Below are 23,447 nucleotides of genomic sequence, written 5' to 3' on the forward strand. Positions count from 1 at the left end.
AGGTTTCAGTTGAAAAGCATTAAAGAAGGCACATCAAGCACCTCTTGAAGGAAAAGAAATGTTCGGCTCAATGATCCTTTGAATTCTCTGCCCCATTTCAACCACAATAAATTAAGCAGGCCTTAGAAAGCCTAAAATCTGGGAAACGACAGGTGCTGATGGTATATATCCGGAGTTTCTTCTTCATCTTGGTCCAACTGCTGCTAAATGGCTTACTAACTTCTTCACAAACATACTAAAGACAGGTAACCTACCTTTAGTCTTCAAGAAAACAAAAATAATAGCTGTACTGAAAACATCTAAGGACCTAACAAAAGTTGAGGTACCGGCCAATAGCACTACTCAGTGTTATAATGAAGCTTCTGGAAAGGCTGATACATAACAGGATCTCTGCAACAATAAATCAGCATATTCCAGTCGAGAAAGCTGGATTTAGAGCTGGACGAGGATGTGAAGAACAGGTTTTAGCACTAGTTACCCATACTGCAAATGGATTTGAGAACAAAATGGTGATCACAGGTGTCTTCTTAGATCTGACAGCTGCATATGACACCATGTGGCAAGATAAGTTCCTTCTCAAATTTATCAGCATCATCCCTTGCCTGTAACTCTCCACATTACTCAGTAACATGCTGAGTAATAGGTACTTTCAGATTTTTTCAGAAGACTCCAGAAGTAAAGTACATAAGATAAGTGGTGGACTCTCTCAGGGCTCTGTATTGGCCCCTCTCCTATTCATCCTGTACACATATGACTTTCCAGTAACCAAATCCAGAAAACTCACCTACGCAGATGACATCGCATTTGTCACCCAACACCAATACTTTGATGAGTGAGTCGATGCTTACATCAAACTTAAAGATTCTAGAAAGTTACTTTCATCAGAACAATCTTAGATCAAACCCTCAGAAAAATGTTGTGTTTACCTTCCACTTGCGGAATAGAAGTGTTAGGTACAAACCAACCATACCATTCAAAGGACAGAATCTACAGTATTGTAGTAACCCAAAATACCTGGGAGTCACCATGGAGAGGTGTCTGACCTACAAGAATCACCTCTATAATGTGTCAGCCAAGATCAACATCAGGAATAACATCCTTCAAAAGCTGGCAGGTACATCCTGGAGTGCTAATGCTCAAATCCTGAGATCCACTGCTCTTGCACTTTCTTATTCCGTCGCTGAATACTGCTGCTCTACCTGGCTTAACAGTGCTCATACTGGATTAGTTGACATCCAGCTGAACCAAACAATGCGTATCATTACAGGATGCATCCGACCAACTAACACACACTGGCTTCCCACCCTAAGCCACATACCACCTCCATCCCTAAGAAGATTACAGTCACTGCTTAACTTATGGAAGAAAATAGAAAACAATCCTCACCTCCCTATTCATTCTGACATAGTAGCTACTCCAGCTAAACGACTGAAATCCAGACACCCTTCTTGGCATACTGCAATGAATCTACAAGACACCTCCTTTAATGTATCAGACACCTGGAAAGAACAATGGCAACAGCAATCCTCGTTACCATATCATCACATCATTGAGAACCACTGCAAGTGCCCAGATGGTTTTTCCCTTCCCGGATGGCAGCGGAGGATGCTAAACCAAATTAGGATCAGCCAAAGTAGATGTGGAGCAACTCTCTTCAAATGGGGATGGAAGACATCACCGCAATGTGACTGTGGAGAAGAGGAGCAGACAGTGGATCACATTGCATTTGAGTGTCCTTTGCGTGCTTATACAGGCTCTATAGAGGACTTACACTGTGTCTCAAGCGAAGCTCTTTTCTGGCTCTCAACTTTTGATATGGAACTTTAGTTATGAACTTGAGATGGTAGTTGTACATATTGTATATAATATTGTATTCATCATACACTAAATAAAGTGGAAAAGAAATTTTTTAAAAACAATATTTATTCAGCAAAGGAATTTGGAAACGTAGTACAAAATAAAATAAAAATTATTGAATTAGGCCAAAAAATTACTAACGAATGAAAAGGGAACGTGTGTTCCCTGCGTAACAGTACACTTGTAATTTACATACCCCTGATTAATTCACTGTTGCACATAAAACGGATGACGAGATCAGCAGTAGTCGGCTAGTATGCGTTTGAGTGTTTTCTGCAGACCAAGACTCCGTCTTAGGCCAGAGAGATCGGCGCACTCTGTGAGGAAGTGGGCCATGGTGAAGTCGGCACCACAAGAACACACTTGGGGGGGGGGGGGTCTTCCCTCTTTAGGGGATAAGAGTGTAATGATCGTTCATATCCTATCCTCAGCCTACACAATGCTAGGGCCTCTCTCCATGAAGGCCAAAAAGAGGACTGTCACTCGGTAGTTGTCTTCTTAATTGCTCTAAGCTTGTTGGAGTGTAGATAGCTAGCTACTCCAATTCCCAGGACACTAAAATGGTTCGATGTAGCTGAGAACAAATATTTTTAGCAGGTACATTGATAGATCTTCAAGGTAAAAATACTGCTTCCTTTGCAGTTTCAAATGCAAGTTCATTTCCCCCTATCCCAATGTAGCTTGGAAACCAAGCAAAAGTGATTCTGGTGCTAGAATCACTTAACCTGGCTACAAGGTCATGAATCTGCTGCACCAGTGGGTGTTGCAAGAAACAGGTACTTCCTTCAGGCTAGTAACCCGTCGGAAGGACATTTGATTGCTTTCAAATCTTGCAAAAAGTAAAATGCAAGACCATAATGGGTCACATGGCCCAATACTTGGAAGGAAGATGATGATGATGTATGTACAACTTGTTCTTAAACTAAGTTTTTGTATTGGGTGTTCACCATAAAACTTGTATATTTAAAATACAAAGACTAGAATAATTCCTATGAGATACAATACAAGTCATAAATATTATACAATCTTTTCAATATAAAAATAGTAAATGAAGCTGTCAAATTGCACATAGATGTTATAAAAGTTGACTTACAGGATTGAGTTTCTGTAAAAAATTCTTCATAAAATAGATCTTAACTGGACATTAAAGGCATTCAATTGGCCTTATCGAATTGTAAACATTTTAAATTATATTTAACATACAGTAAAATTGGCTAATTAGAATATTAAAAGTCATTATATGTGAGGGGAAATCAGATTACAGCACCAATTTTTGATAAAAACAGTTTCTTGTAGAATATATGTTAATGACCTGTGTAGAATGTTTGAGTTTGCCCTAATAGTATCTAGAGTATCGTGACTAATATCTTGTGTGGATACAGTAAATTAAATTATATTAGTACATGTGTCACATAATATTGATCATATATTTTGATAGCAGTATCCATAAATATGCATAAATTTAAGAATTGTAGATTGATTGCTGATATTTCTTGAAAAACAATATGTTCAGAAGAATTTTGGTGGATCTAGAAAGATCTCGAACCAAGACAGACCTAAAAGAAGAAAATAAATTGCGTATTACTGTGACGGAAATGGAGACAAGGAGAAATTCCTTTTTGTAAATAGAAACTCACCTCAAGCACCAAGTTGACAAAGGTAAAGCTGATGAGGAACTGCCTCGTGAAATGACAGACAACAGACCACAAGCCCTAGCGGATAGGCGGAGCATGTTATGTAGGGGAAGGGGTGGTAGCAGTAGCTGGAGGGCATTGGTCGGGAGGGTGTGGATTACGGTGCGGGTAGTAGGCTAGCGTGTTACATATTATTTTGTGTACTGATTGATCTTTTGGTATTTTTAGATCATTAATTACAGAAATGTATCAAATAAAATTGTAGGTTTTTTGGACAAGTCGTTAAGACTGTAGTTAGGGTTATGATATTGATCTAATAAAATGAAACATAGCTCCATTAAGCCAAGTAAAGGGCCTTTGTTTATTATTCCGATGATGTCTATATCGTGATTAACATTGTGAAAGCTATGTTTGTAGTCATTTATATGCTGCCCTATTGCGAAAAATCTCCTGTATTTAATAGCATTGACATGCTCATTGTATCTGATCTTAAAGGATCTTCCTTTTTGTCCAATATGTGTGCTGGCACAGTTGTTACAGTGAAATCTGTATACACCTGATTTGTCAAAAGGGTTTGAAACATTAACTAGGCTAGAGTTATGAAATATATGTCACGATTTCTATTATTGGTTCTAAAGGCGATATTGATATTTTTCTTCTTAAATATGTTTCTTATTCTATAAATGTCAGGATTAAATGTAAAGGTTGAATAAGTGTTTGATCTCATTGTTTCTTTTTGTAAATTGGATTTCGGTCGGTGCTTAAACTTATATATTATACATTCTATAAAACTATGGTTGTAGCCATTGTTGAGTGCAATGCTACGTATAGTGATAAGTTCTTTATTTAAATCTGATCTTGACATGAGAACGCTAAAGACATGGTGTATCAAACTATTATAGGTAACACGCTTATGGTTAGGGGGGTGTACGGAGTCTTGTTTAATGGTAACAGCTGTGTGTGTTGGTTTTCTATAAAAATTTTATTTAAAAGAAAACAGAAGTCTAGTAATGGTCAAATCTAAACGGTTAAGGGCCTTATTAACTTCAGATTCTATTGTCAACTTGATGTCTGGATCGATATTATTAAGGTGTGCTAGGGTGGTAGATGCATCAGTACTGCATTGGTCCATAATAATAAACGTATCATCTACAAATCTGGACCATACAAGTATATTGTAAAATTTCTTGTCTTTCTCTATTTTTGTATATTCTAGGAAATCTAAGTGTATGTTAGCTAAAATACCAGATGCTGGTGAACCCATGGCTAGGCCATCTTGTTTGTATATTACCCTGTGGAACTTGAAGTAGTTACTGTTAGTTAGAAGTTTCAGAATGGTCATTAAGTCAGCTATTTCAAGTTGGTTAAGTTGGCTATGAGTACGTAGGTTTTTAAGAATGATTGGTAAAACTTTTTCTGGTTTAATATTTGTTTACATATTGGTAATATCGACTGAATGCATTGTATGATGTGGTTGCAGTTTAAAGCTCTTAATTGTTTAATTAATTCTAGGGTATTTTTAATGGATTTGTTTGCTTGAAAAATGTAGTGTTTACTCAGGAGTTGTTGGATGAATTGTGCTTGCACTTTGACAGTCGGTAGTCTTGGGTTAATATTGATAAGCTTGTTTTTTCCTATTTTTCACTATCAGCAAAAAGGTTGTGTTTTTGTGTATCTGTTGTAATTGTTTTTGAATGGAATGGGTTGGATCTTTTTCAATTATTGTGAAAGAACTATCTGTAAAAACTTTTTTGTTTTGGCGATATAATCTGTTTGGTCCATTATAACAGTAGTGTTCCCTTTATCTGCTTTGGTAACAATGGTTTTTGTGTTTTTGATTTTGTTTTTAAGTTGAAGAAACTTTCTTCTATCTGCAAGTTGCGTTGTAGTTACGGTGTGAACTGGTTTATTGAAAATGTTATTTAGTTGTTTTTTAGCTTCATATGTGATTTCATCTTGGGAATCATAAGGTATTTTGTTAATAGATGCTTCTGTCTCTATTACTAATGTTTTAGCTGTGTTTGCTATGTTGTAATCGGGCCAATTATGCTTAGGAGCTTTGGAAAGGATAGCAATTTCTTCTTTGTCGAAGTCAGTGTTGGAAAGATTGATAAAAGGCAGGTGAAATTGGGATAAAATATGAGCATGTGTGTTATGTAAGATAGCCTTTCTATCCGGGCTGTTGTCTTCATTGGATTTATTGGACAAAACTTGGAATTTATGGTCTAAAGTACCTCGTTTTTGAGAAAGTATAGCGGTCAGCTTGCTGTGAACTTTATCTTGAAAAATGTCTCATTGTGCACTTGACAACAATGTAGTAACTTCAGGATGGGTTTCATAAAGATGATTATTTAAAAATGAATTTTTCCTATGTAAAAATTTGAGTTCATTTTGAAACCAATGTTTGTTAGTTTTTTGGTGTACTTTTTTCTGATGCGGTAGTATATGATTTACCATCATAAGATTCTGACAATAATGCTTAAAAGCCCACCAGCGATCACATATGGCTGCTGCAATTTCGTTGGTCCACCATGGGACCTGTTTCCAGCAAGGAATACCGAACAAGGAAGGAATTGTTTCCTCTGCAGCAGCTAGAATCCCAGTAGTAATAGAAGAAACATGGTCATCAATAGACTCCAGCATGTCATCGGCCATCACTGCATGTCTGAAAAATTACTGCACTATTAGTTTAGTATTTCATGCCTGCAAAATTTTAACCAAAATTATTTACAGAAGAATGGAAAGACAAGTTGAAACTGAGTTGAGAGAAGATCAGTTTTGCTTTGGAAGAAATGCAGGAACATGTGAAGCAATCCTGACTTTAACTCTGATCTTAGATGATCAAATTAAGAAGGACAAGCACACATACATGGCATTCATAGATCTAGAAAAGGTATTCAATAATGTTGATTGGATCAAGCTACTTGGGATTCTAATGGTGATTGGCATCAGATATCGAGAATGAAGAATTATTTACTATCTGTTTAAAAATTAGTCTGCAGTGATAAAAACTGAGGGCTTTGAAAAACAAGCAGTAATCCAGAAAGGAGTGAGGCAGGGATGCAATATGTCCCCATTCCTTTTCAATTTTTATATAGAACAGGCAGTAAAGGAAATTAAAGAGGAATTTGGAAAGGTAATTGCAATCCAAGGAGAGGAAATTGAAGACCTGAGATTTGCTACTGATATTATTATTTTATCTGAGTCTGCAGAAGACCTTGAGAAACTGCTAAATAGTATAGACTGAGTTCTGGGGAAGGAGTACAAGATGAAAATAAATAAGTCCAAAACAAAGTTAATGGAGTGTAATCAAATGAAGTCAGGTGATGCACGAAACATTAGATTAGGAAATTAAGTCTTAAAGGAAGCAGATGAATATTTTTACTTGGGTAGTAAAATAACTAATGATGGCAGAAGTAAGGAGGACATAAAAAGCAGACTAGCACAAGCAAGGAAGGCCTTTCTTATGAAAAGAAATTTGCTCTCTTCGAACATTGATATAGGAATTAGAAAGATATTTTTGAAGACTTTTGCCTGTTACATGGCATTGTATGGAAGTGAAACATGGATGATATTGATAGCTAGCTCAGAAAGAAAGATATATTTCTTTTTTTACAATTGGCTTTATGTCACACTGAAACAGATAGGTCTTATGTGATGATGAGACAGGAAAGGGCTAGGAGTGGGAAGGAAGCAGTTGTGGCCTTAATTAAGGTACATTTGCCTGGCGTGAAAAGGGGAAAACAAGGAAAACCATCTTCAGGGCTGCCAACTCATTATCTTCTGAATGAAAACTCACAGCAGAGAAAGAGAATAGAAGCTTTTGAAAATTGGTGTTACAGAAGAATGCTGAAGATGAGATGGGTAGATTGAGTCACAATGAAGAGATACTAAATCGAATTGGTGAGAGGAGATCAATTTGGTTAAATTTGATGAGAAGAAGATGTAGAATGATAAAACACATCTTAAGACAGCGAGGACTTTTTCAGTTGGTTTGTTAGGGAAGTGTAGGCGGTAAGAATGGCAGTGGTAGACCAAGCAGATGTAGAATGTAGTAGTTACATAGAAATGAATAGGTTAGCACAGGATAGGATGGCATGGAGGACTGCATAAAACCAGTCTATGGGCTTGTAAGGGTACACAGGTCATAAAACCAGTCTATGGGCTTGTAAGGGTACACAGGTAATATTATGGTACAAGTTAGGTTATGTGATATAAGGAGAATGGGTACATGTGATAGAAAATAGGAAGTAATCTGCCATGCAGTATTCAATGGTGGAAATGCCACTAATGAAGGGATATTAAATTACAGCAGTAAATTAGACAAAACCTTTGCAGTGGGAGCTTATACTATTGGCAATTTTTAGTAAACATTCTGGGCTTTCCCATGAGAGATCGCAGGTAGCAGAAAAACAGGATAATATGAATTAGCAAATAATCCAACTGGAAAATTTATTTCAAGGTAATATTTCTAACAAAATAAGTTCTTTGGTATAAAGCTTAGGGAACGCTATTGAATAGAATATTATATCATCGAAAGATAAAAATTACAGTCATTGTGTTCACCAGAGACTTGAAGAGAGTCAATAAAGAAGAGGACAATGAATTAGATATCCTTACAATATAAAGAATTACTGATCCAAGTAAAGTGTTATACAAATTACTGCTTGCATGATAAATTTTGTAAAGAAATAGGATAACAATAATTCAGTGATTGTTTACATAAACCTATCAAAGGTCCCAGATTATTCCTACACATTAAACACATTACACTGTGACTCCAGCAAGGCTAATAGATTTTCCTTCCTCGATTAAGAAACAAGGGATAACTCATAGATTTAGAATCCTTCATAGGAATGAATAAATACTTTACCACAAAGCCAATAGAAAATTACACCACTAACGAAGAGTCACTGTTTACATTGAAGCCATGATGCTATGTAGTCCAATGGAGCCAACTTACGAACAAATAATTAATAAAGTTCCATCACAGGCCAGAGCAAAGTGTAGCTTCCACCAAAGTCCCAGTCTCATCCATGGCTGTGACAATATGGAAGCTGCTGGGGTATGAGTGGTGCTGAGTAATGACATTTGGAGCACAAATAGTACCTGAATGTTATGAAAGGTGTTGCTCATGGGATCAGTCGTGCTGCAGTAGCACCTTCTGGTCCAGTGAGGAAAGCAATGGCAAACTACCTCACTCCTCATCTTGCCTAGTACGCCTCATTTGGGCTCTGCCATTGGTTTTTTGTGATTTTCCTATAACTGCACAGCCTTTGGTGGTTCTATTTGAGGATCCAACCAGCCTCTGGGCTGATGTCCTAACAGACAGACAGTTCACAGAATGAAGAAGAAAATATAAAAGATTTACTCATTCACTGAAACACTGACTGCGTACTGCACCGAGCATGACAGGTACACAGTTAAAAAAAAAAAAAAGTATCTAAAAGAGTCCACGGCGAGATACCGCGGAAAACAGGAGAAGGAAGATGAATTTGAGTATTTCATAGATCAGGCCACTGGGGCATATGCTATTCCATTCAAAAATATAGGCAAACATATGGTAGTGAAGCCACTTAATAAAATAAGAATACCCTGAAGAACCAGTTTCAAAAGGTACAATAAAAGAGCTCTTTCCTTCTGCCTGAATAAAATCCAGTCAACACCAGATGTCATGGTAAGAAAATGATGAGAACCACTGCCAGATGGACGCAAACTAAAGGGTAGATCTCTTTCAGACTAGGATGATATCACAGACATTGGACCAAATAAACTCACGAGAATTTATACAATTTGCAAGAGGGGAAAATATGACGTATTGGCAGGGGAAAGGGAACACTTGAGAACAAAGTAGAAGCATGGGTACACAAAGCATATGCCAAAGAAAGTGAACAAGTACAGAATTCTGGGGCGAAAGTAGAAAGAAGATGGTGTCAAAATGGAGACAGAGTAGCAGATATGTGAATATAGAACCCAATGGTGGCGGAAGGTAAGAATAACATTACAGGCTGATGACTCAAACAACAATGATCAAGAAATCAGAATGCTTCTACCAACAGAAGCTCAGATCCATTATGAACTTCAAATGGGATGACTACAAACCAAACACAACAGTTCCTGAGAGGGCAAAGGTGAACAGTATAAAGGCTACCATCATTGGTCACCTACTCAGATGGACTGGGCATGTCCAGCATATTAGGAATGACAGACCTCCTCGACAAACCCTGTATAGTGAACTTAGTACAGATAGGAGACCTCATGGTGCTCCTCTGAAGTGCTACAAAGATCAACTCAAGAAGACTTTGAGGGGCACAGACATTGATCTGTGTATGCGGTACGCCATTGCAGAAGATTGTACTCACTAGTGCACAACCACTTCAGCTGCTGTTGCACAATTTGAATGTGAGCATTGAAGACAGGAAGAAGAGAAATATCAGAGATATAAACTACTCCAGGCCCAGTGACATCCTCCAGCTTCCATTAAGTGCAATCAATGTGGCCACAAGTTTCATGTCAGGATCCTGCTAAGCCAACAAGGACATCTGCATAGAGTATGCGGGAAAGAAAAAATTGCAGAAGAGAAATGAAAACTCAGTACGGGTAACAGCCACCATCTTTTACTGTTAATTATCTGTTATATAACTCATGTAATATGTGTGTATTTATTTTCTGGAACTGATTTTTTTATGTGTGAATGTGGAGGGGGTAGGTATTCTTTTCTCATTATGTTTTGTTTATCTGTGTAAAATTAACATCTAAAACAATTGTGTGTTGGAGTATTATTGTTGGCTTGTGATCAAGCCTACCATTTGATTACTTTTTTTCTGTGAAAGATTAGATTTTATTACATTGCTGACATGCAGGAGGGAAGCAGAGCATTAACAATCTCAAGGGCTAAGAGTTTTAGGTGGGTTGCTTATATTCATGAATTTTAAGGAGCTGATGAACGACTATAGAAAGATAGGAACATGAACCAAACCAAACCCTATGGCACAACAGCCCCGAAGGGCCTTGGTCTATCAAGCGACTGCTACTCAGCCCAAAGGCCTGCAGATTACGAGATGTCATGTGGTCAGCATGATGAATTATCTCGGTCATTATTCTTGGCATTCTAGACCTGGGCCGCTATCTCACCGTCAGAGAGCTCCTCAATTGTAATGACGTAGGCTGAGTGGACCTCAAACCAGCCCTCAGATTCAGGTAAAAGTCCCTGACCTGGCTGAGAATCAAACCCGGGGCCTCCGGGTAAGAGGCAGGCATGCTACCCCTACACCACGGGGCCAGCAGGAACATTGAGTAGGAACACATAATACTGTGGCGGGTTATCCGCAGCATCAATGTACTACACAGGGAGATGCCATGCTTTACTATTTATTGAATTACACTATTTACAGAAAATCATGAGTTCACTCGCATTTGAGTTTTCCATTCAACACAGATTTTTTGCTCATGACCATAACACACACTAACACACTTGAACACTTCTACACTACTTCTAACAGAAAGGTTCATAGCTAACAAGCCTCGATGAACTCCACGTAGCCATTTGACAGACTCTTTCTTGATAAATGACACATCATGGACTTGTGACTGTCAGCTTACTTTCACTCGCAATTGACGCATTCAAGACTGACTCACTTGAGACTGGTTCCAGATTGACTGACTTGATTGCTTGACTGCTTTGTATAGGTGAGGAGGAGATTCTAGTAGTTTCTACCTCCAGATCAATTTGGATGACTCCTTCCAACTTCTTCTAGGAACTTTTTTATTGTGAGGCTGAACAGTTCACTGGGGCTATTGCTTTACTCACTGTTGGCTCCATCCACACTGTCAACCACTGCACTGCGATTATTACTGTATTTCTTGCTAGCATTATTATCACCCGCCCCACTCTTGGCCTTCATTGCCACAATACAGAAAACACAATGTGTTCCTATACATGTTCCTAGTTTTCTGTATGGCGGACTGAGTGGCACAGATGGTTGAGGCGCTGGCCTTCTGACCCCAACTTGGAAGGTTTGATCCTGGCTCAGCCCGGTGGTACTTGAAGGTGCTCAAATACATCAGCCTCGTGTCGGTAGATTTACTGGCACATAATAGAACTCCTACAGGACTAAATTCTGGCAAATTGGCATCTCTGGAAACCGTAAAAGTTGTTAGTGGAACGTAAAGCAATTAACATTAACATTAACATTATTATTATTATTATTATTATTATTATTATTATTATTATTATTATTATTATTATTATTATTATTATTATTATTATTTTTCTGCATATGAATTAATTTGTCACTTGTTTGCTCCTTTCTATTACCAAACAGAAACCAGATGAAGAAAATACATTCTGTGTGGATTTACAACAAATCTTTGAAAAGCTTATTTGCTTTGTAAATTTTTTTTTCTACAATTTGCTTTACATTGCAGCAACACAGATAGGTCTTATTTTAAGTTATAAATTTCATTTTTGTTCCATACTGAAGTGCAATTATAAGAGTAAATTGACAAGAAAGTGGCCACTAAGTGGCTGAAACTAGTCCCAAGACTTACGTAATATCATTTACTTGATTATATTGTATTGAAAAGGTGGATCCTTTTGTCAATTTACTCTTATAACAGATAGGTCTTATGGCAATGATGGGATAGGAAAAGCCTGGGAGTGGAAGGAAGTGGCCGTGTCCTTAATTAAAGTTCAGCCCCAGCATTTGTCTGGTGTGAAAATGGGAAAACCATCTTCAGGGCTGCTGACATTGGGGTTCGAACCCACTATCTCCCGTATGCAAGTTCATAGCTGCACACCCCTAACCGCATGGCCAACTTGCCTGGTATTTTTTGCTTTATAATTCCAAGATAAATGTAGCTTACCTTGTAAAAACTCCACAAAAATATCAACACATTCCAAAAATGTAGCCACAGTTGCTTTTCCCTGTTCACTTTCTTTAAGTTCACCCCAGTGAGTTGAGCAACGTAGTCTGTCTTTTATGCTCATTGAGAATATATCAATCAGTCCAGGAACAGGGTTATTGTAGCTTGAGTCCAGGTCAACTGAACGAAAATAAAGTTCCTGGAACAACGTTTTTATATCATACACAATGTTGCAGCACATTTTAGAAAACAGAATGAATAGTATTTCTATTAAGTATTATCTCTTATAAAACACTACAGATATTAATTACAATTCCACACAACATAGTTAAGACTGTCATCCACACATCATCACAGCACAACATTGACCATGGGAAGTACAGTGCATGCCATAAAACCTAATATCATCATGCTCTTGCTAGAGTATGTATGTATGTATGTATGTATGTATGTATGTATGTATGTATGTATGTATGTATGTATGTATGTATGTATGTATGTATGTAATGTAATGTAATGTATGTTGAGTTCTCAACCCTAAGGCTGGTTGGATCCTGAACAGCTCTGCCGTCAGCTGTCATAGATGGCCTAGGTATCACTGAAGAGGCGTACTAGGGAAATGAGGAGCGAGGTAGTTTCCCGTTGCTTTCCTCACCGAGCCAGAAGTTGCTATTACATATCAGTCTGCCAAGCCCACTGAAATGCATGCATCAACCAACCCTATGAGCAACATTTTCACACCATTCATAGCAGGGATTGGCTGCATAAGGAATGGCATTCATACCTCTGTCACTTTCATATTGTCAAAGCCAAGTATGAGACTGAGACAGGTCAATGGAAGTAAAAGGACTAAAGAACACTGATGTGATTAGAAAAAAATATCTAGGGAATAGACTGCAGGTATATATGTAGGTCCAGAATAATGAAATAAAATGCATGGTACACACAGATACCACTCTGGGAATTTAAATAGTGTGTCATGGTTAAACCATGTTTTAAGATGAAAAAATACACTCAAACTGTTGAAGAAACTGTCAAAGTAGAATCATGTAAAAAGGAAAAGGCATATAAAAATGACTTCAGACATGAAATGAGGGAAGTAATAGTACCAAACAAATAATTATAGAAATCAAAAGACTTGTTTTTTCCAAGTGTTAAACATTGCACCTACTCAGTTAAGGCTTTTGGCGATGATGGTATAGGAAAGGACTAACAATGGGAAGGTTCAGCTCTGGCATTTTCTAGTGTGAAAATGGGAAACCAAGGAAAATTATCCGCAGGACAGCCAACAGTGGGGTTCAAACCCACAGTCTCCCAAATACAAGCTCATAGCTATGTGACCCAAACTGTGTAGCCAACTCGCTTGGTAGTTCAAGAGGAAAATAACTTGGAAGAGTTACATTAGATGGTTGCAAACCAATTTATGGCAAAGACAATAATCTTTGGAGAAAGGATAAACATGTCTTGGTTTAAGAAGGTAAATTGTAGATTCTGGAGAAGTACTGGACAGAGAGAAGGAATATTTTCAAAACAAGGCCTATGTAAAAGGAAATCTTTTTGGTAATGTCCCATACTACAGATTTTTGAGGATGGAAAAATGGAATTACATTTGGGAAAATAAGATATTACAGATCATTGATGATTTGATAACAGAAACTGAACCAATACTCTAAAGGAACAGCATAAAATGGCAAGGTAAGATAAAATAACTTAAAATACAGGGTAGAATTAGTATTGGATTTGGATAAGATCCTTCTCATTGGAGGAAAGCAGTTACAAGCAAATCACTGGAAAGGACTGCAATGTATCACAGCATTTCTCTGATGTATGTGAAGTTTTCAGCCTGGAGGCTGGTTGAAAAAAAAAAAAAAAATGGTGGTACCATAATGAGGCATACAAAAGACATAATGAAGAGTGAGGTAGTTTTTCCATTGTTTTCCTCACTGAGCCAGAAAGTGCTATTGTAGCATGCCTGATACTATCAGTAGCACCTTTTGTAACATCCCAGTGTACTAATTTGTCCTGAATATAATTACTCAGCACCATCCGTACCTCAGCAGTTTCCATAATGTCATAGCCATAAATGAGGTTAAGATTTTGGTCTGTACTAAGAGACAGATGGAAAAACACTGCATCGATCAAGAAAAAGCCACAGGCATTGTTTCTCTGATAGGTGTATCATAAGATGTGTCTACAGGAAATGAGAGTGCTCTTACTGGTATTATGTACTGTAGGCCTTTGTGTACATAAAATATTGAGTGTATTATGTATAACAATTGTAGTATTCTAATCTGCTGTCCTCATATAACAGAGCCCGAGGTCATTGTCCTTCACATATTGTTGCTCTTTAGATAATAAATAGACAATTGACAATAAATTACAGTATAATTCACAATTCATAGATGACTTTTTTCTCCTACATATTTTTCTTTCCATCCTTAGCTCTATTCTAAACTTCTTCTATCCTTATTCTATCACATTCATCGCTGACTTGTCTGATGACCTTGCTATTGATTTTGCAATGCACATATGATTGATATTCAAGACATTCTATTACTGTTACATCTATTTGTAGCTGGCGCCCATCAACAATTGAATGTGTAAGTAATCAGGTAAGTACTAAGTGTGAGTACATAGTCTGACGATTGAGTATTTTATTTCATGAAAATTTTAATTGTGTTTCATTTTAATCCAGTTCCACATATTTAAAACCAGTGAGTAATAGTCACACTACAGACAACATATTTGCAATTAAGATTAATAATGATAAGGTGTGGGAACACAAGGAGTCGGTTCATTATCTCTTTATAGATTTCTTCAAGGCATACTATTCAATCCATAGAGAAGGGCTGTGGAACATCATGATGGAGTTTGGCTTTCCTATAAAATTAACATGTGCAAACTGTGTATGGACGGCAATGTTAGCTGTGTTTTGCTCAAGGGCAGAAAATCAAGTTCCTTCCAGAATAAAACTGGTCTGAGACAAGGGGATGCACTACCTCATCTTCTATTCAACATTGCACTGGAGAAGATTCTCAGGAAATTAGCTCTTGCACCTGCTGGCATCAAAAAAAAAAAAAAAAATCTCTTTATTTGCAAATGAGGTGTCTACCTCGGTGGCAAATGGTACACTAAAATACATTATTGTCAAGCACTAAATTTTAAATTAACAGGAGACGAAGAAAATTTTCCTAGAATACAATATTATACAATTTAGGCTAATAATTTTTTCTATTAAACACACACATCATCCTTAATAAATTTATATTGTTTACAAAATTCTACTTATAATATCTTACAAACATAGTCAACTCATATACAGTGCAGTATGTGAAATTACGTCTAATAATACTATACAACTGGTATAAGATTAAAATTAACATTGAATTTATTTACATATTTATATTTTACCCATTTTGGAACCTAAGTAGCATAACGACCTGCTGCGTCTTAACCAGAGCCCCTTTTGCCACCACTTTTCAGAGTTCCTGAAGGGCCTTCACAGCTACCGTAGCGGTCCCAGGGCCCTCGAAGTCCCCACTGTACTTCACCCCTACAGGCAGTCCCCTACTTGGGCTGTCCAAACTCCTTAGACCAGGGGATGGAATTAATTTAATCACACACATTTATTATTTACAATATCCTGCACTGGTCGAATGCCCTCTAACATTTAATTTATTATCTCTGTTGTTGTTTATTCTCTTCTTGAACATCTGTACAGATTTTGGAAAAGGATCGAACACTACCCCTGGTAAACTGTTCCACTCCTTCACGCCCTTCCCAATGAAAGAAAATTTACCCCAATCGCTTCTGCTAAAATTCCTTCTAATTTTGTACTTGTGGTAAGTTCTACCAATATAATTATTTTCCAACCGAAGCCTCTCACGGATATCTCCCCATGCTGCTTCTCCTGTATAGGCTCTATATAATCCTATAAGTCTACTTTTCTCCCTTCTCTTACTTAAAGTTTCCCACCCAAGTTCCTTTAACATTTCTGATACACTACTCTTTCTCCTGAAATCCCCTGTTACAAACCTTGCTGCTTTCTTCTGCACACCATCTAGTTCTTTTATTAGGTATTCTTGGTGAGGATCCCAAACACTGTTTGCATATTCCAATAATGGATGAACCATACTTAAGTAACTTTTTTCTTTTAATTCTTTGTTGCATCCTTTAAGTAACCTCATTATGACATGTAACGATCTGTATGCTTTCCCAACAACGTCATCAACATGACCCTTCCAGTGCAAATTACTTTCAAATCTCACACCTAAGTATTTGCACTTGACATCTTTTGGGATAACTACCTCATCCAAAGTATATTCAAATTCAGTTTTAAAGCTCCTGTTTGTAAATGTTGTAACAGTTGATTTGCCTCCATTAATCTTCATATTATTTTCTTCAACCCATTCTTGGATACTGTCAAGGTCCCTTTGTAATTCTGAACAATCCTCAATGTTATTTATTTCCCTGTAAACAATTATGTCATCTGCATACAATCTTATTTTCGATGTTATATTGTTCCCTAAGTCATTTGCGTATATTAAGAAATGTAACGGACCGATTATACTACCCAGTGCAATTCCCTTCCAGACTTTCTCTTCCTGTGATATATTATTTCCTACTTTGACTTTCTGAACCCTTGAATTTAGAAATGTTCTTATCCAACGTATAACCCTTACGTCCAATCCTATTCCCTCCAATTTCTTTAATATTCCATGTTCCACTCTATCAAAGGCTTTGGAAAGATCTATGGCTATGCAATCTAACTGGCCTCCTGAATCTAACTGATCTGATATGTCCTGCTGAAATCCCACCAGTTGTGCCTCGCAAGAAAATTTCTTTCTAAATCCACACTGGCTCCTCATGAAGCAATTTTTATCATCACATATCCCTCTGATGTACTTTGCTATTAAACTCTCCAGTATTTTACAAACTATACTGGTCAGGCTGATTGATCTGTAGTTCTCTGGTTTCCTTTTATCACCCTTTCCTTTATAAATTGGTATTATTATAGATTCCTTCCATTCCTTTGGTATCACACTATTATTTATGACATAGTCAAAGAGAAATTTTAAATAAGACACTATATACCACCCCATTGGGGAGACAACATAAAGTCCTTGTATATGCAGATGATACTGTTCTTATTGGCCGCAATGAATTAGAAATTAGGCAGTTATTTGTGGAACTAGAGAAAATGGCAGCAAAAATTTGCTTATAGGTAAATGATAAAAAGACGCATTACATGGTTGTACAGAGACCAGGTCATGAGAAGGTTGACAGATTGCCTTTGAAGATTAGGAAATATATATTTAAAAGAGTAGAGGAGTTTAAATTCCTTGGTGTATTAATCGATGAGCAAAACCGAAGGAACACAGGAACACCAAGCTAGAATTAAGAATGCAAATAAGGCACTTTACTCTATGAGACCTATATTAGGCTCCAAGTTTTTTAACAAGGAATGCAAAAATGATTATCTACAATACAATCATTCGACCAGTACTTCTGTACGGTTCCAAGACATGGAGAATAACCAAGAAAGAGAAGCAGCAGTTGCAAGTCTTTGAGAATAAAGTTTATAGAAAAAATATTTGGCCCATGGTTCGATCCTATCTCTCAAAGCTGGCAGAAAAGATCTAATTATGGGATTTACACCCTCTCTCAACAACACGCCATAATGGGTGTGATACAATCCAACAGACTGCACTGGGCTGGACATGTAGTGAGGATGCAGAATAACAGAGCACCAGTAGAACTATACAAGGGATCTTTTAATGGGAAAAGACCTTTAGGAAGATCCGAAAGCACCTGGAAGAAGGAGATCAACAAGGTATGCTGGACCCTACAAAATTGATAACTTGGAAGAGCAGGATCAAGATCAAAAAGGATGGAAGAGGATTGTGAGATAGGCATGGGATCATCACATCCCTCAGAAGCCTACAAACAGAGTGAGTATGTCTAAAAATCCAAACCAACTAAAGAGTACTTACGAAATATTTCCTTTAGATGAGCCAATAAGTATAGAGGAGGTATGCACACTTCACATGGTTATTTGGGAATACAGGCATGCACATTAATGGTGTCCCGACATAAACAATCAACACGGCCCCACTCCAGTACTGAAGAGGAGGGGAAGGGAGTGAACGGGTAGTCTTGAAGCCACAGTGTGTGTATTCTGTGGTGGCCTACATTTCGTTATACAGTATGTAACACTGTAAGATGGCTCCTATCTTATCACAAGTGAACTGAGGCTGTATTATTGGCATGTGGGAGGCTCACATGCTCCCCCAAGCAATAGCTGAAGCAATACCATGCAGTCTTAAGACATGGAGTAGAAATATGGCAAGAACGAGATGAAGAAAGATTTGACCGGGCGAGATGGCTGTGCGGTTAGGAACGCATGGGTGTGAGCTTGCATACGGGAGATAGTGGGTTCGAATCCCATTGTTGGCAGACCTGAAGATGGTTTTCCATAGTTTCCCAATTTTACACCAGGAAAATGCTGGGGTTGTACCTTAATTAAGGCCACGGCCACTTCCTTCCAACTCATAGACCTTTCCTATCCCATCGTCGCCATAAGACCTATCTGTGTCGGTGTGACGTAAAGCCACTAGCTAAAAAAAATAATAATTGGTTGATCATATGACACCTAACAAGGCTGATTGAAATAATAACAATAAGTTAATTTATTAATTTGTTCATCTAATCAATATAATAAATCTTGTCTTTGTTAAATTACATTGACATGTTAATTAAATTGGTACATGTTTCGCCTTACATACAGTATAGGCATCATCAGCCATGGGTTTAACCTTGAAATAAAATCACGTACCTGATTTACATATAAATAAGATAAAACTGATTATAAAAAGACTTGAAGAGACTTGAAAGAAAATTAACATATGGTAAAAGACTAGTACAATATTGGTTTTAAAGACATTGCTATGAGTGCAAAGTTTGGGCTGGGAAGAACTGGAAGAAAGGAGACGAGCCGATCGACTGAGTGGTATGTTCTGAACTGTCAGTGAAGAAATGGCGTGGAATGACATTAGTAGACAAATAAGTTTGAGTGGCGTCTTTAAAAGTAGGAAAAATGTCAATGAAATCATTTAAGAAAAGGCTGGGAAAACAACGGTCGGTCGGTTGGTTGGTTTTTATAATTAGGGAGTGTTTACAATAGTAACATTGAAAGACTATTAATGTCACCGGTCGGTGGGACGGAGAACTGAAACTACAGTGTGTTTGGAAATGTAAATTTTAATTTTTTTTATTTGTCTGAAGGATTTAATTTTTTTTGCAACTCTGGACTCTACTGGAATTTTATGTAACCGCAAGAAATATTGAGCTGTATGAACATTTCAACATGCAAAAGTGTTTTGAAGTGATTTTTTTAATGTAGTTTTTATGTAATCTGATGTAAAATTTGTAAGGTGATTTATTTTGGAGCATCCTGTACCTGTACTGCAAGCGCGGTTTCCTATGATGAAATTTTGGTGTTGTAATCGTAATGTTCCAGAACTTGTGCAATTGCTAACGATGTTAAAATTACCATATATGGTCACGAGATTTCCTATTGGCAAAAAGGTCCAGGAATCTAGGGTAAGTTTGATCTTATTGGCTAATTGTAATCGGGCCATTTCCGGCCTTGTGGCCGGCTTCGTAAAATGATGCGTGAGCTCGGCGTCTATTTCCATCCGACCGCCCAAGCGAGCATTCGCGCTCGAGGGCTACTACCCTCGGGAGCTCCATCTTTCCGCGGTAAGTGTTATTTCAGTGTTTTTGCAATGTTTTCTGGTTTCGTTTCATTTAGTTTAATTCCTTTTGTGTTTCATTATTTCTTCGCTTAATGTCATCTTAAAAGTTTAATGTGATGTGTCCGAGTTTACCCTAGGTTCCAATTGCCGTACTTTCAATTCTTTCATCCATTATATACTTTTGCTTTAAACTATACCTTTAATGTAGCATCCCCTTCATTGTTAAATCAAATTTTATGTTAAATTACTTAAGTATGTCTTGTTTCCGTGTCGTGGAACTGTATTTTGTAAAACCTTCTTGTCATTTTTAATATAGTTGAGCTAGAGGGTGTTTCTTGTAAGTCTTTTCTCCCCCATAACGTCATACGTTCCCATGGACCTCATAGATAGGGCTTCCCAGCACGTTCCACTATCCTGTCTTAGTTGTGATTTTTAGGCCTGTAAGTGTTCCCTGTATTTGGTTTATATGAATTCTCTGCCACTGCGTCATATTTCTACCTCCTTATTCATATTATTAAGTATTATCTTATTTACTACAAGTATTATCATTTCTATTATTATTTTTATTTATGTACACGCTCAAAATCCCGCGGTTACAATTAATATCAGTAAAATGAATAAAACGATAGTTTGTTATAGACTAGTAGTAAAATTGCTGTAAAATGATGATGAATGACTAGCGGTTGGAACTAGATAATAATGAGAATGACGGTCAGAATCGTATTTTTAAAACATAATGTTGAATAAAATAAAGTTGAGATATGGTCAAGTGACCTGTGATAATTTGTTTACAAAAGTCAATAGCATATGGTGAAGTTATGGTTCACTTTGATGCAGAAGTATGAGGTTGTCCTTGAAGGTTAATATACGATGTTTATATTGGACCTCTATGGACCATCTCATTTGATATGATGTTATAACGTGGTTGAGAATAGGGTTTTGTTGACAAGCTGGTCGAAAAGGCAATGTGACAGTAGAATGTAGCTAACATGTTGAATGTTGGATCAGCAGTAAAATCTGTAAAAGCAAACCAAAAGCGTGTTGTTAATTGTATGAAAAAATCGTTATAGAATTTTTAGGCAGAAACTGTGTGCACTTACCATTTGACAGTGGTGAGGGTAACTTGTTATGTTATGAGCTAAAAGTTATTGACGACTGTTGAGCTCTTACTGCGTGTGTTATAGCTGTAGATTTGAATTGGAGGGGAATCTGTTTGGGCTTGTTTGTAATACTTGGAGGGGAGCTACTATCGATGGGGGAGAAAGAAGAAAGTGTATTGCTGCGCGTATAGTAATGGTGGGATGCCGTTGGAGGGAGCGGTACTAGAGTGGGTGTAGCTATAGGTCTATTGGTTGTACTTGAATGGGAGGTACTGGCGATGGGGGAAGGGAGGGGAGTTTATTAGTTATAGAGGAGGTGGGCTTGCTTATTAATTTTTGGTTAAAAATTTGAAGAATATATTGGTGAGGGGAATTGATTCTAGTAATAGTAATAAAATCTGTTTGTACAAGGGGCTTCTTTTTATCAATGATATCATTTAAATTCTTATCATTGTTAAACTGGTAGTCGAGGAATATGAATAAATTTTCGTATTCTGTCATGAGTTTACTTTTTTGATTCTTTTGAGTATATGAAGGTCCTGTTGTATTGTAGTGAATTTATGCCCTGTGTCCCTCATATGGTTGGCCATAGCAGAAAATTTATTGTATCTTAGTGCATTGTAATGTTCGGCGTATCTGGTTAAAAAGCTGCGGCCAGTTTGGCCAACATAAGAAAAATTACACGTAGAGCATTTTAATCTGTATATACCTGATCCTGCGTAACGATGATCTGTTACGTTAATAGAGTTATGATTAAAGAATAAGTTATGATTAGTATTTTTTGCAGTATAGGCTATTTTTACATTGTGCTTCATTAAGGGATAGGTAATTGGATGAATACTATGGTTAGTGAACGTGAATTTAGCATATTTTGGTTTGATAGGTTTTAATGGAGTTAAATTTGTAGCTAGTTTTAATTTGGTTTTGTTCATGATTTATTAATTATATCAGTATTAAAACCATTGCATTTAGCTATTTCTTTAATGAATTGTAATTCTTTTTTTCAAATTACTAGAAGACATAGGGATTTTTAAACCAGATACACCAAACATTACAATGCTCTAAGATACAATAAATTCTCTGCTATGGCCAACCATATGAGAGACACAGGGCATAAATTCACTACAATAGAACAGGATCTTCATGTCCTCAAAAGAATCAAAAAAGTAAACTCATGACAGAATATGAAAATTTATTCATATTCCTCAACTAGCAGTTTAACAAAGTTAAGAATTTAAACGATATCATTGATAAAAAAGAGACCCTTGTACAAACAGATTTTATTACTATTACAAGAATCAATTCCCCTCACCAATATATTCTTCAAATTTTCAACCATAAATTTATAAGCAAGCCCACCTCCTCTATAACTAATAAGCTCCCCTCCCTTCCCCCCATCGCCAGTACCACCCATTCAAGTACAACCAATAGACCTATAGCTACACCCACTCTAGTACCGCTCCCTCCAACGGCATCCCACCATTACTATACGTGCAGCAATACACTTTCTTCTTTCTCCCCCACCGATAGTAGCTCCCCTCCAAGTATTACAAACAAGCCCAAACAGATTCCTCTCCAATTCAAACCTACAGCTATAACACACATAGTAAGAGCTCAACAGTCGTCAATAACTTTTAGCTCATAACATAACAAGTTACCCTCACCACTGTCAAATGGTAAGTGCACACGATTTCTGCCTAAAAATTCTATTACGATTTTTTCATACAATTAACACCACGCTTTTGGTTTCCTTTTACAGATTTTACTGCTGATCCAACATTCAACATGTTAGCTACATTCTACTGTCACATTGCCTTTTCGACCAGCTTGTCAACAAACCCCTATTCTCAACAACGTTATAACATCATATCAAATGAGATGTGTCACAGGTGAAAAATGTAGTGGAAGTGGAAAATGTTTATTGAAGACTTTATTTGTAAAGTGTGGTAATATGTTTAATTTGTAATGACCTAACCTGTACTATATAATATTTGTAACATATGGTATATGTAAATAGTAGATTTCAGTTCTCTAGGTGTCATCATTGTATTAGAATACAAAATTGAGGTTACGAATAACATACCTGTTCGCTCTCCTCCGTACCGGTTGTCACCTCCAAAAATGAAAGCCCTGAAGGCTATCATTGATCAAATGCTCGCTGACGGAGTGATATGCCCGTCCAAGTCAGCCTATTCTTCTCCCATGTTTCTGGTCCCTAAACCGCAAGGTGGTTA

General features: G+C 37.1%; 1 protein-coding gene across 1 annotated transcript in view; it reads right to left on the bottom strand.

Annotated features, from left to right (window-relative positions):
• LOC136877292 (dynein axonemal heavy chain 5) overlaps window positions 1–23,447 on the bottom strand; it is a 363,203-nt gene that overhangs the window by 134,827 nt on the left and 204,929 nt on the right. The window contains exon 7 of the mRNA XM_067151223.1: window positions 12,357–12,555. Within this exon, the coding sequence (XP_067007324.1) occupies window positions 12,357–12,555 (199 nt within the window). The remainder of the gene's footprint in view (window positions 1–12,356; window positions 12,556–23,447) is intronic.

Source organism: Anabrus simplex, chromosome 7, assembly GCF_040414725.1.
Source record: "Anabrus simplex isolate iqAnaSimp1 chromosome 7, ASM4041472v1, whole genome shotgun sequence".
Taxonomy (NCBI): Eukaryota; Metazoa; Arthropoda; class Insecta; order Orthoptera; family Tettigoniidae; genus Anabrus; species Anabrus simplex.